Source organism: Crinia signifera, chromosome 5 (assembly GCF_055691185.1).
Source record: "Crinia signifera chromosome 5, ASM5569118v1, whole genome shotgun sequence".
In the NCBI taxonomy this organism is placed as follows: domain Eukaryota; kingdom Metazoa; phylum Chordata; class Amphibia; order Anura; family Myobatrachidae; genus Crinia; species Crinia signifera.
The window spans coordinates 264,831,460-264,845,574 of record NC_139221.1 but is presented as its reverse complement, the minus strand read 5'-3'; the positions used below and the strand labels follow the sequence as shown (position 1 = coordinate 264,845,574).

General features: G+C 51.0%; 1 protein-coding gene across 2 annotated transcripts in view; it reads left to right on the top strand.

The window, feature by feature from the left end:
* Positions 1–14,115, top strand: part of COLQ (collagen like tail subunit of asymmetric acetylcholinesterase) — a 102,515-nt gene that overhangs the window by 48,098 nt on the left and 40,302 nt on the right. For both annotated transcript variants that reach the window (XM_083188964.1, XM_083188965.1), the window contains exon 5: positions 3,231–3,257. In XM_083188964.1, coding sequence (XP_083045090.1) covers positions 3,231–3,257 — 27 coding nt within the window. The remainder of the gene's footprint in view (positions 1–3,230; positions 3,258–14,115) is intronic.

Here is a 14,115-nt window from a genome sequence, read left to right as displayed (position 1 = left end):
CATAAACAGATGGGGATGCGCATGTGCAGTAATCATGCGGCCAGCTAGACTAGGCGGATTGCGTTCTCAGCTGTGACCGCTAGTCACATAAAAATGTTACATATGGGGAAGACGAAGGCGGAACCAGCTGGGAACTCCACTAACAGGCTGCGAAAGCAGTGCGAGCAGACTGCTACAAGAATAAATAAAGTAAATAGTAAGTCCCGCCCTACTTGTTGCCGATAATATGGGGTTCTAGAGGCATGGTAGTAAATAGGATTTCTGTCACTGGGGCAAGCCAGTGATTTTGGGTAAGTTTACTAAAGCTTCTAATATTGAAAATAGGCTATGTTGCCCATAGCAACCAATCAGATTCTGTCTATCATTTTCTAAGAAATCATAGAAATAATGTCATTGGTTGCTATGGGCAACATTACCATCCACTGAGAGATCTCATCTGTGTCCTTCCATGTTTTTTAATGGCATTATCAAAATGTTTTTCTATATTAAAATGTGTTATTTATTACTTAGCATTTGAAACAACACAAAGTAAAAAAAAAGTTTGTTTATTGTTAAACAAAGAAAAAAAATAATACTGACAGACACAGACGCTATTGGACATTCATTATGCCCAATACACGGAGATCCCGCGCACATCACAACTTTAAGTCCTAAAAGTATGTGCTGCAGGTACTTTATAAACTAGATCGTATCATATCTAGTTCAAAACAACGGTGCCTATCGCACTGTGTATGGGCACCATTAGGGCTATTTCACACTAGCCAGGATGGACCGGCACTGCAAAATACCGGAAGGCTTTTTGCAGTATCGGGATTGTTAATGAATATTACAGCTTTTTGCCGGATGGCAGTGCCTTTCAAATGCCCCAGCTTTAATGTTGTGCTTATAAAAAAGCTGAATGAAGTAGGTAAATGCAGTAGCAGCATTTCACCTAACACAGGTCTAGCCTCTACTAAGTTAATAAGCCTCTCAATATCGAAATCGATTTTTGCTATACTTCTAAAATACGTTTTCCCTGCTGCTTTATGTATGGAACAGTCGGGGAATGGCTAATATAAATACACAACTACTGACTGCTGCACAGTGACTGCGTACTGAGTGAATTTGGAGGCAGGTTTTAGCTGTGGTGTCAAGTTGGGGAGCAGGGGACAGCTAGAACTGCACACACTGTCCAATCCAAAGATTCAATACCTTTGAAAAAGTCCTCAGCAGACAACGAAACGCGTCAGGCCACACAAATTCCTTGTTGGACCGTGGGATACACTTGCATCACCCCGCTCTGGGCCAGCTCCCCCCCCCCTTTTTTTTCTACTTAACTATTTCCAAGCAATCTGGACCATTCAATCATTGGAACACCACCACCTGCTCAATTTTGGGACCCCTCCTTTGGCGTGATTCTATATCTGCCTTTGGACCAAAAGCTGTCATAAGAACCCTGTCAGGTTTATGGACACCCATCAATTCCAGTACTCATTTTGCGATGGATTATACACTTGTGGACAACTAACCCACAAGGGAGCACAATAGGACAAGCGGGACTATACCAATACTTATTTTTAAAAATATGTTTTTTCCCACTGCCATCCATTGTTTTGAAATATTCTCTGAATATTCATCAGAATTGTTGATTTTTTTGTTAACATGTTGCATCAGCCTTAAAGTGTAGATAATATCAATTTTATTTATTTTTTATTAAATAAATGCTATTATCATTGAAAACCCAATTGATCATTCTTGAATATTATATTTTAAATTTTTGGATCACCAATTCATTTAAAGTAACACTATACAAGCGCTCCACCTTTTATCTTTTATCCTGTTCTTCTCTAGAATTTGATTGGGAACTGACCTTCCCTTAGTGTGAGCAGCTGGCTTAGCACCCCAAGTGTAGGCGCCCACTCTTTCCCCCCATATTTTTAAGGGGACAAGCAGTCTTTTGGCTTTAATGTTGTGCTTATAAAAAAGCCGAATGAAGTAGGTAAATGCAGCAGCAGCATTTCACCTAACACAGGTCTAGTATCTACTAAGTTAATAAGCCTCTCAATAGCAAAATCGATTTCTGCCATACTTCTAAAATACATTGTCCCTGCTGCTTTATGTATGGAACAGTCGGGGAATGGCTAATATAAATACACAACTACTGACCGCTGCACAGTGACTGCATGCTGAGTGAATTTGGAGGCGCGTTTTAGCTGTGGTGTCCAGTTGTGGAGCAGGGGACAGCTAGAACTGCACACACTGTCCAATCCCAAGATCGGTAAGTGTGAAAGGCCCCATACCGTCCAGTGCTTCACTGCCGTGTTAGCAGAGCCCAGACACGGCCCAGCAGCCGGGCTTTTCAGTATATAGATCCATCTGCTACATGGCGGCTGGGCCAGGCCGTGTGAATGATCCTGATCAGATGTAGTATTCATTACAATCCCAACACAGCAAAAGGCCGTCTGGGAGTTTGTCGTATCGGTCAGTACCGGCTAGTGTGAAAGGGGCCTTAGTTCTATCACTGAATCAATATTTCTGTATGTGGCAGGGTATATCTGCATATACTGTCACTACTCACAAGGGCCCTTATTCTGATCGGTGCGGATTTTTCCGCATGCGGTCGTACCGCCGATGGTTGGCGACTGCGCATGTGCAGAGGTCACTCTGCGCATGTGCAAGCGGTTTCGCCGCACGTATTCTTTAGACGCCGCACAGGGGGCGGAGAGGGGCGTGAAGGGCTACTTAGCCTCATTACCCTATGCATACGCCCCGCGTTTCATGGGCGTTCCCATGCAAACGCAGGGCGTATGCATGGTAATGAAGCCGTGACGCATGTGTAGGGGGCGGGCATCTGACATCGCCGGATGTCAGCTGCCCGCCCCCATACATGATTTCATACGGACAAGTGTCCGTGTGGTCTAGGGTGGCGGGCGCTGGTGGAGCGTGCGGCCCTGCATTCGATGTTCGGCGACCATCGAATGCAGGGGCTGCTCCCAAGATGGAGGAGGCGTATCCCCGTCCACTTTCATGCGGACCGCCACATATCCGCGTACGGACGGAGGTGGCGATCCGTATGGAAGGCGGGGATTCGCCTGCACGGTCCTGGCCGCATATTCTGATCTGGCCGCACAGATCAGAATAAGGGCCAAGGGGAGGATGATTACAGTGATACATACAGTAACAGAAACACACAGAGACCTCTTGTTTTGGAATTATAGTTTGATGTATTTTAATGTCCTCTGTTTTTGCAGGGTGAAATTGGCAGGCCGGGAAGAAAGGTACAACCATAGCTTTGACTTCCAGTTTATACTAGTGTGTGTTCCAGCTACTACAGTTGACATTTATTTATTATTTTGAATCTTGTTGCAGTTCTTATTTTATCACATTGACTTGTATTTTCCTCTGATCTGATGATTTTTTTTTTTTACTGATCTGATGGGTTTTGGAGACAACTGAAAGTTTAATTTTGGTGCAGAATTTATTACACAGCGCATATTTACTAGGTCTGCATACCTCCCAACATTTTTTAATGTTCTAATTGGGACATGCGCAGCTGGTCCGAAAATGGGAGGGGGCTAAGGGGCTGGGCCTAGCGCTGCAACCTCCATTTTTATAATTTTCAGGGGTGTGCCCAGCTCTACTCTAGTGACTAGGTATACCCTCCCTCCCTGCAGTGATGAGATACTGGCCCTCATTCAGATCTGATCGCAGTACAAATTTGTCTGGAAAATGGGAAAAACCATGTGCACTGCAGGTGGGGCAAATGTAACATGTGCAGAGAGAGTTACATTTGGGTGGGGTGTGTTGAAACTGAAATCTAAATTGCATTGTAAATATAATGCAGCCAGTATTTACCATGCACAGAAACAAAATAACTCACACAAATGTAATGTGGGGTACACACCACGACGACCCGCTCACGATGTGCACAATCTACATCCAATTGGTCGGAATTGTATCTAGATTGATGGGATCGGGCCCTAGTCGTCCTGGTGTGTACCAGGCATAACTCTTTCTGCACATCTGTTACATCTGCCCCACCTGCAGTGCACATGGTTTTGCCCATTTTCCAAATAATTTGTACTGTGATCAGATCTGAATAACGGCCACTGCGCGCATGCGCAATTGCAAATGCTCCCCCCCCCCCCCCACCACCGCCTGCACAGTGGCGTAACTATAAATTTTGCTCCCCCCTGCCAATATAGTATCTGGTGCACCCCCCCCCCCCCCCCCCCATAATGCTGCTTACACCATCATTTCACGTACACTGTATGCCACACACTCATAATGCCACTTACACTGTACACCACACACATAATGCCACTTACACTGTACACCACACACTGTAATGCCACTTACACTGTACGCCACACACTGTAATGCCACTTACACTGTATGTGACACACATAATGCCACTTACACTGTATGCCACACAACGTAATGCCACTTACACTGTACACCACACTCATAATGCCACTTACACTGTACACCACACACATAATGCCACTTACATTGTACACCACACCGTAATGCCATTTAAACTGTACGCCACACACCATAATGCCACTTACACTGTACGCCACACACCATAATGCCACTTACACTGTACGCCACACACCGTAATACCATTCAAACTGTACGCCACACACCATAATGCCACTTACACTGTATACCACACACATAATGCCACTTACATTGTACACCACACACAATGCCACTTACACTGTATGCCACACACCGTAATGCCACTTACACTGTTCGCCACACACATAATGCCACTTACACTGTACGCCACACACCGTAATGCCACTTACAATGTACGCCACACACCGTAATGCCACTTACAATGTACGCCACACACATAATGCCACTTACACTGTATGCCACACACATAATGCCACTTACACTGTACACCACACACATAATGCCACTTACACTGTACGCCACACACATAATGCCACTTACACTGTAAGCCACACACCATAATGCCACTCACACTGTACGCCACACACCGTAATGCCACTTACACTGTACGCCACACACATAATGCCACTTACACTGTACACCACACACATAATGCCACTTACACTGTACGCCACACACCATAATGCCACTTACACTGTACGCCACACACCGTAATGCCACTTACACTGTACACCACACACATAATGCCACTTACACTGTACGCCACACACTGTAATGCACCTTACACTGTACGCTAGACATAAGGTAACACTCAATAGATGTCAGGCAGTAAGTCACCATGGGGAGAAGGAGCAGAACCCTCCCCACATCCACACAGACCCTCCCCAGTGCTTTACCAATAAAAAATTGTGCTTACCTGCATTCTTCAAATGTGTGGCACTGTACATGGTCTTGTGTTGGTCTTGCAGAAAACAGCCATGGAGGGGAGGCATGGGTACACATAAGGACATAGCAGAGCTGCAGAGGTACAGATGGGGAAAGCAAAAGAGGAACACATGGGGGTCAGAGGTAGAGATGGCAAAGGGTCACACATGGGGTGGAAAGGACACACATGGGGTGGGCAGGAGCAAGGGCACACATATGATGGTCAGGGGCACACATGGGGTGGGCAGGGGCACACATGGGGTGGGCAGGAGCAAGGGCACACATATGATGGACAGGGGCACACATGGGGTGGGCAGGGGCACACATGGGGTGGGCAGGAGCAAGGGCACACATATGATGGACAGGGGCACACATGGGGTGGGCAGGGGCACACATGGGGTGGGCAGGAGCAAGGGCACACATATGATAGGCAGGGGCACACATGGGGTAGGCAGGAGCAAGGGCACACATATGATGGACAGGGACACACATGGGTGGGTAGGGGCACACATGGGGTGGGTAGGGGCACACATGGGGTGGACAGGGACACACATGGGGTGGACAGGGGCACACATGGGGTGGGCAGGGGCACACATGGGGTGGGCAGGGGCACACATGGGGTGGGCAGGGGCAAGGGCACACATATGGTGGACAGGGGCACACATGGGGTGGGCAGGGGCAAGGGCACACATATGATAGGCAGGGGCACACATGGGGTAGGCAGGAGCAAGGGCACACATATGATGGACAGGGACACACATGGGTGGGTAGGGGCACATATGGGGTGGGTAGGGGCACACATGGGGTGGACAGGGACACACATGGGGTGGACAGGGACACACATGGGGTGGACAGGGACACACATGGGGTGGACAGGGACACATGGGGTGGGCAGGGGCACACATGGGGTGGGCAGGGGCACACATGGGGTGGACAGGGACACACATGGGGTGGACAGGGACACACATGGGGTGGACAGGGACACACATGGGGTGGGCAGGAGCAAGGGCACACATATGATAGGCAGGGGCACACATGGAGTAGGCAGGAGCAAGGGCACACATATGATGGACAGGGACACACATGGGTGGGTAGGGGCACACATGGGGTGGGTAGGGGCACACATGGGGTGGACAGGGGCACACATGGGGTGGACAGGGACACACCTGGGGTGGACAGGGACACACATGGGGTGGATAGGGACACACATGGCGTGGACAGGGACACATGGGGTGGGCAGGGGCACACATGGGGTGGGTAGGGGCACACATGGGGTGGGCCGGGGCACACATGGGGTGGGCGGGGGCACACATGGGGTGGGCGGGGGCACACATGGGGTGGGCAGGGGCACACATGGGGTGGGCAGGGGCACACATGGGGTGGACAAGGGCACACATGGGGTGGGCAGGGGCACACATATGATGGACAGGGACACACATGGGTGGGCAGGAGCAAGCTGCACACATATGGCGAACAGGGGCATACATGGGATGGGTAGGGGCACACATGGGGTGGTCAGGGACACACATGGGGTGGGCAGGGACACACATGGGGTGGACAGGGACACACATGGGGTGGGCAGGGACACACATGGGGTAGGCAGGAGCAAGGGCACACATATGATGGACTGTGGACAGGGACACACATGGGGTGGGTAGGGGCACACATGGGGTGGACAGGGACACACATGGGGTGGGCAGGGGCACACATGGGGTGGGCAGGGGCACACATGGGGTGGGCAGGAGCAAGGGCACACATATGGTGGACAGGGGCACACATGGGGTGGGTAGGGGCACACATGGGGTGGGCAGGAGCAAGGGCACACATATGATGGACAGGGACACACATGGGGTGGGCAGGGGCACACATAGGGTGGGATGGACACACATGGGGTGGGCAGGAGCAAGGGCACACATATGATAGGCAGGGGCACACATGGGGTAGGCAGGAGCAAGGGCACACATATGATGGACAGGGACATACATGGGTGGGTAGGGGCACACATGGGGTGGACAGGGGCACACATGGGGTGGGCAGGGGCACATATGGGGTGGACAGGGGCACACATGGGGTGGGCAGGGGCACACATGGGGTGGACAAGGGCACACATGGGGTGGGCAGGGGCACACATATGATGGACAGGGACACACATGGGTGGGCAGGAGCAAGCTGCACACATATGGCGAACAGGGGCATACATGGGATGGGTAGGGGCACACATGGGGTGGACAGGGACACACATGGGGTGGGCAGGGACACACATGGGGTGGACAGGGACACACATGGGGTGGGCAGGGACACACATGGGGTAGGCAGGAGCAAGGGCACACATATGATGGACTGTGGACAGGGAGACACATGGGGTGGGTAGGGGCACACATGGGGTGGACAGGGACACACATGGGGTGGGCAGGGGCACACATGGGGTGGGCAGGAGCAAGGGCACACATATGGTGGACAGGGGCACACATGGGGTGGGTAGGGGCACACATGGGGTGGGCAGGAGCACACATATGATGGACAGGGACACACATGGGTGGGCAGGAGCAAGCTGCACACATATGGCGAACAGGGGCATACATGGGATGGGTAGGGGCACACATGGGGTGGACAGGGACACACATGGGGTGGGCAGGGACACACATGGGGTGGACAGGGACACACATGGGGTGGGCAGGGACACACATGGGGTAGGCAGGAGCAAGGGCACACATATGATGGACTGTGGACAGGGAGACACATGGGGTGGGTAGGGGCACACATGGGGTGGACAGGGACACACATGGGGTGGGCAGGGGCACACATGGGGTGGGCAGGAGCAAGGGCACACATATGGTGGACAGGGGCACACATGGGGTGGGTAGGGGCACACATGGGGTGGGCAGGAGCAAGGGCACACATATGATGGACAGGGACACACATGGGGTGGGCAGGGGCACACATAGGGTGGGATGGACACACATGGGGTGGGCAGGAGCAAGGGCACACATATGATAGGCAGGGGCACACATGGGGTAGGCAGGAGCAAGGGCACACATATGATGGACAGGGACATACATGGGTGGGTAGGGGCACACATGGGGTGGACAGGGGCACACATGGGGTGGGCATGGGCACATATGGGGTGGACAGGGGCACACATGGGGTGGGCAGGGGCACACATGGGGTGGACAAGGGCACACATGGGGTGGGCAGGGGCACACATACGATGGACAGGGACACACATGGGTGGGCAGGAGCAAGCTGCACACATATGGCGAACAGGGGCATACATGGGATGGGTAGGGGCACACATGGGGTGGACAGGGACACACATGGGGTGGGCAGGGACACACATGGGGTGGACAGGGACACACATGGGGTGGGCAGGGACACACATGGGGTAGGCAGGAGCAAGGGCACACATATGATGGACTGTGGACAGGGACACACATGGGGTGGGTAGGGGCACACATGGGGTGGACAGGGACACACATGGGGTGGGCAGGGGCACACATGGGGTGGGCAGGGGCACACATGGGGTGGGCAGGGGCAAGGGCACACATATGGTGGACAGGGGCACACATGGGGTGGGCAGGGGCACACATGGGGTAGGTAGAGGCAGTGGCACAGCTAGGGATAGAATCTAGACTTACAGTAAGCAGGGGAGGACAGCAGCAGAACTGATGTAGGGTACACACCAGGGCGACCCGCTCACGATGCACATCGTGAGCGGGTCGTCAGTGTCTCGTCCGACCCGCTCACGGTGCCGCGGGGGGGCACGACCCGCTCACGATGTGCACCATGAGCGGGTCCGATCCGATGGCGACCCGCACCCGGCTCTATGGTCGTCATTGAGATCCTACCTGCAGCAGGTAGGACCTCAATAATGACCGACCCGCGGGACCGCGCATCGGATCGGTATCGGTCCACACCAGGACAGAAAAGGGCCCAATCACCACACAATCTACATCCAATTGGTCGGAATTGGATCTAGATTGAGGGGATCGGGCCCTAGTCGTCCTGGTGTGTACCCAGCATTAGAAAGTGTAGCAGGAGATCTGGGGGCGGAGCAACACGTCGTACAGGAGGAAAAGGAATAGCAGAGAGGAAGCTTCTTCTCAGCTGCTGCTGGGACTGGAGGTTTAAGTGCGTGTGAGACTCCAGAGTGGGGGAGGGAAGGTATACAACCTACCATAGAGGGGGCAACTCTGATTGTAACAGCCTCGAGGTTACACTGCAGCAGTGGGGAGCCTGTGTGTATTTACCTGAGGGGGAGAGGACCGGCCAGGGGGATCGCGCTGCAGAGCTTTCTTCTCCACTGCTGTAGCTTACTGCTGCCTGTCAGCTGTTTGACAGGAGCAGCAGGGACAGCGCTTGTCCATGTCGGTGCCTTCCTGTACTGCAGAGCGTGCTGAGCAGCCAGCGCCAGCTCTGTGTGCAGTCAGTGACCTTTCTTCAGTTCTCTGTGCGCCCAGCAGGCGCTGGCTCCTCCAAGCCATGGCGGGGGCTGCCTCAGCATAGCTACGCCCCTGCGCCTGCAGGACATTGCCACCCAGTCTCCAAATAGTGGGACTGTTCCACTGTAATCAGGACAGTTAGGAGGTATGGGTCAGGAGTTTCCAACTATTGCAGATTGACATTTACTGGCCCAAGACTGTAAAATCCATGCATGATATGTAATAGTTTTACACGTGTTGTAACTTGTTAATCGTCCTATATTAAATTGGTTTAATAAAGTTTGCCACTTAGTACAACATGCAAATATCAACTATTAAGTTAACTACAATAACTGGTTTTCTTATAAACATAAAAAAGCCAAAGGTTATAGATTAATGATTCATGGAATAAGCACTGTTAGGGAAGCTAGTGGACTGTCCCTCTGTTCTATCAGTAACCCCTGTTCCAGGATGGTTTCTAGTCTCACTGACTTGTGCTTGCAGTCACATCATTTCCAAGACAGTGCGGCACCACTAAGCAAGATGTTTGTCCACTGTAAAAATACTTTGTACAGACTCTGCATGTCTGAATTCTAGACATTACCATGGTAAATACTATACCGGATAGCTACAAATAACCTCACATGTTCTGCAACATCACATATATCCTCTCAGTTGGAAGTGTTCCGAATTAGAAGCTGGGGAACAAAGTGTTATTTATAAACCTTCCTGTGGCTGTTTTTAACAGAATATAGCGAAATACTAACTGGTATAAGTTATTTTATGCTCTTAGCTCTGACAATCCCAAAAAGACATTTCTGCATTAGCACAAATTGCTGTATGAACTGAACACATTATAATGGAACATGGGTGCGCCTGATGCAGAATCTTTGTACTGTACAAGTGATTTGGTTATTTTGCCTGTGTAGGCTTTATATACATGCAAAAAAAAGTACAAGCAGTGCAGAGTTGTATGCAGGGGCTGCCATCAGAATTTGTGGATTCCAAGAATGACAGAATAGGCAGGAGCCCCTGTGGGTGGAGCTGTGGATAGAATGGGTGGAGCTAATGTTGAGGTGGGACATCTCTTAGGGCCTTATTTTGGTTCATTCTTTCTGACAAAATCCTTCTTAGATGGGCAAAACCATGTGCACTGCAGGTGGGGCAGATGTAACTTGTGCAGAGAGAATTAGATTTGGGTGGGGTTTTACTTCAAAGTGAGATCTATATTGCAGTGTAAAAATAAAGCAGTCAGTATTTTCCCTGCACAGAAACAAAATTACTCACCCAAATCTAATTCTCTCTGCACATGTTACATCTGCCCCCCTGCAGTGCACATGGTTTTGTCCAGCTAAGAAGGATTTTGTCAGAAAGAATGAACCAAAATAAGGCCCTTAGTGTGTAAAGTCTGTAAACATTATTTTTTTTTAAATATATATAAATTGACAACATTTTTGGCTGTTATTATAACATGTCAATGTTTCATTTACTGTGAATTACATGATACCCTAGCCCTGCCTCAGTATGATACATAAATACCCTCATAGCACTTTCACTTTATGACAGGGGGAGCACCATGGTAGCGGAAAAGAGTAATTTTACGTGCGTCGGAAAAGTGGGAGGGGCCTCACAATAGAATGCAAAGGAAAAGCAGTAGGTGACCCCAGGGAATAGGTGGCAGGGGGAGGCATTACTTGACATAGAGGATGATGGACAGAGGCAGTGGATGATGCCAGGTAGAGGGTGACAGGTAGATGCAGTTGGGCCCAAAGAGGCACAGGGGGACAGAAACATATGCGGCAGCCTCATCTAGCATCCTCAAAACGGTCTGCTGTTAGGGGCAGCCATTTTGCGAGGGTCATTTTCAGAGGGGTAAGCAGTGGGGATGGGGGTTGGAGGTGGGAGGCAGGCGGTGGGCTTTATTTTACAGGGGGGCGGGCTTTATTTTAAGGGGCAAAATTTCCGGCGGGGGGGCACCCAATTTATAGTTACGCCACTTTTACACTGTGGGAGGAGAGCCATATAAGGACCCAATGCAGATATGGGAAAGCAGGTGCTTATGTACAGTAGTAGTATGACATACAGTGTATGGAAACATCCACATGAAGCAGATGCCGCCCACAGAGGGGCCATCTGAGGCAACCAGCCTGGGATGCATTGCGTAGGTCACTGCTGGCAGGGTGTGCGGTCAGTGGAGATGCACATTACAGGAATAGTACGGTGGGGGAAAAAAAGAAAAACGACATAATAACAAAACATTTGCAGGGGACCAGGAAAGGGGGGTGATTTGGGAATCATTATTTTGAAAAAGTTATTACTGCCCATATCTGATGGGAGCAGAATGGGTGGGAGTGATAAAGTGGGGAGCACATTCAAGTACACTGTATAGCATACTTGCCTACCCTCCCGGAATGGCCGGGAAGGTCCCGCAAATCAGGTCCCCCTCCCGGTCCCCCAGGAAGGGGGGCAAGTCTCCCGCATTTCCCTACAGCCCCGGCTCCCCCTCTCCCCACGGTCTAAAAACTATGACTTTCGCGGGTCCGCGGGGAGGGGGCGGGGCTAAATGACACAATTCGCGGCATTTCGCTGCATTTTTAGCCCCTCCCCCCACCCACGGACCCGCAAATTGAGGCTTCAGCCCGTCATGGGGGCGGGGCATGATGACATCACCCGTGCCCCGCCCCCAAAACGAAGCCTCTACCCGCCCCCATTCACTCCTCTCCAGGCTTCTCCCGGAAAGGAGTATGCCAAAGTCGGCAAGTATGCTGTATACAAGCACATTCAAGTAGTAGGCTGGCACTGGTACTTTCCCCCACAGCTTCCTGCACACCATAAGGGGTAGGCCTGGGAAAAGTCCTGGTGTTGTCTGAGGATAGGCCACATAATGATCTTGAGGTTTATGGTTGTAATGAAGGCCAGATGATGTCATTTTGCCCCACTATGAGATCATCTTCCCTTGCACTCCACGGTGACAGAAAATTGCAAAGATTGTATAACAGACGGTAATGTGCATAGCAGGACATCACGGCAAAAGTTGAATTGCCTCCTTTTTATACACAAAATCAGACTCCCCAAGGACTTTGCCAATTCTCTAACATGTGCACACAAATAGGCACGCAGATTACAGACTCTGTACAATTTGTTCAGACCATTTTTCACCCATGTTGATTGCAAAAGGGCCATATTTCATAATGGGGTGCAGACGGAGGAACAGTGGATCTTTGGGTACTGCAGCGGTTCAGAGACCACAGCAGCAGCCAGCCCAGAAGCTCCTCTTGCCACCTGACCATGCCAGCCGCGCCACGACTCCCATGTAATTCTAACAACAGCCTCTCCCCTGCTGCATCACCTCTACAATGCCAGCAGCAAATACAGTATGTCCCCCATTGTACCAGGCACCCTGAAGATCTGTCCCCAACTTTACCTGTCTCTGGGCAGCAGATCTATTTCCTCCCCCACACGCCCGGCACCTGCTGCTATGTTCCTCCTCCTCCGGAGGCTCTGGGCAGCAACAGATCCTCCCCTCATCTGCTGTCAGCTGCATCTTTGTCTCCTTCAGATGGCTCCTGGCAGTGCTCCGCTGGCTCCTAAAAGCTGCAGCACCATCTCCCCTCAGCCGGCTCCCAGTAGTTTATCTCCGTCCCCTGCTCGGACCATAAACCTCATCCGGCTCCCAGTAGATTTATCTCCGTCCCCTGCTCGGACCATAAACCTCAGCCGGCTCCCAGTAGATTTATCTCCGTCCCCTGCTCGGACCATAAACCTCAAGATCATTATGTGTACTTGAAGCACCCCCTCAGCTTTAGCTCCGTCCCCCACTCAGCCGGCTCCCAGGAGCTGCAGCTCCTTCACCGCTCCGCCGGGTCCTGACAGCTGCAGCTCTGTCCCCCTCCATTTCTCCTGACCCCACATTTTTTTCTAAAGGTCGGGGGCAAGTGCCTTGGTGCCCCCTCTAAATCCGCCATTGGGTGAGACCATGAGTCCTATACTGACCACTACACCTTCTATGTGGAGTTTATACTTTCTTTCTATGGGCCTTATTCTGGTTCACTCTTAGAGGCAAATTCCTTCTCGAATGGACAAAACCCTGTGCACTGCAGGTGGGGCAGATATAACATGTGCAGATAGAATTCGATTTGGGTGGGGTTTTTCTTCAAAGTGAGATCTATATTGCAGTGTAGAAATAAAGCAGTCAGTATCCCCCCGCAGTGCAGCATGGTTTTGTCCATTTGAGAAGGAATTTGCCTCTAAGACTGAACCAGAATAAGGTCCAATGTTTGCATGCATTCTTTCATTGTCTAAGATGTTATTAATACTTTCCCTAATATATAAGTATGCTCTCTGCATTTGGTTTTCTGTCATGTAGTAG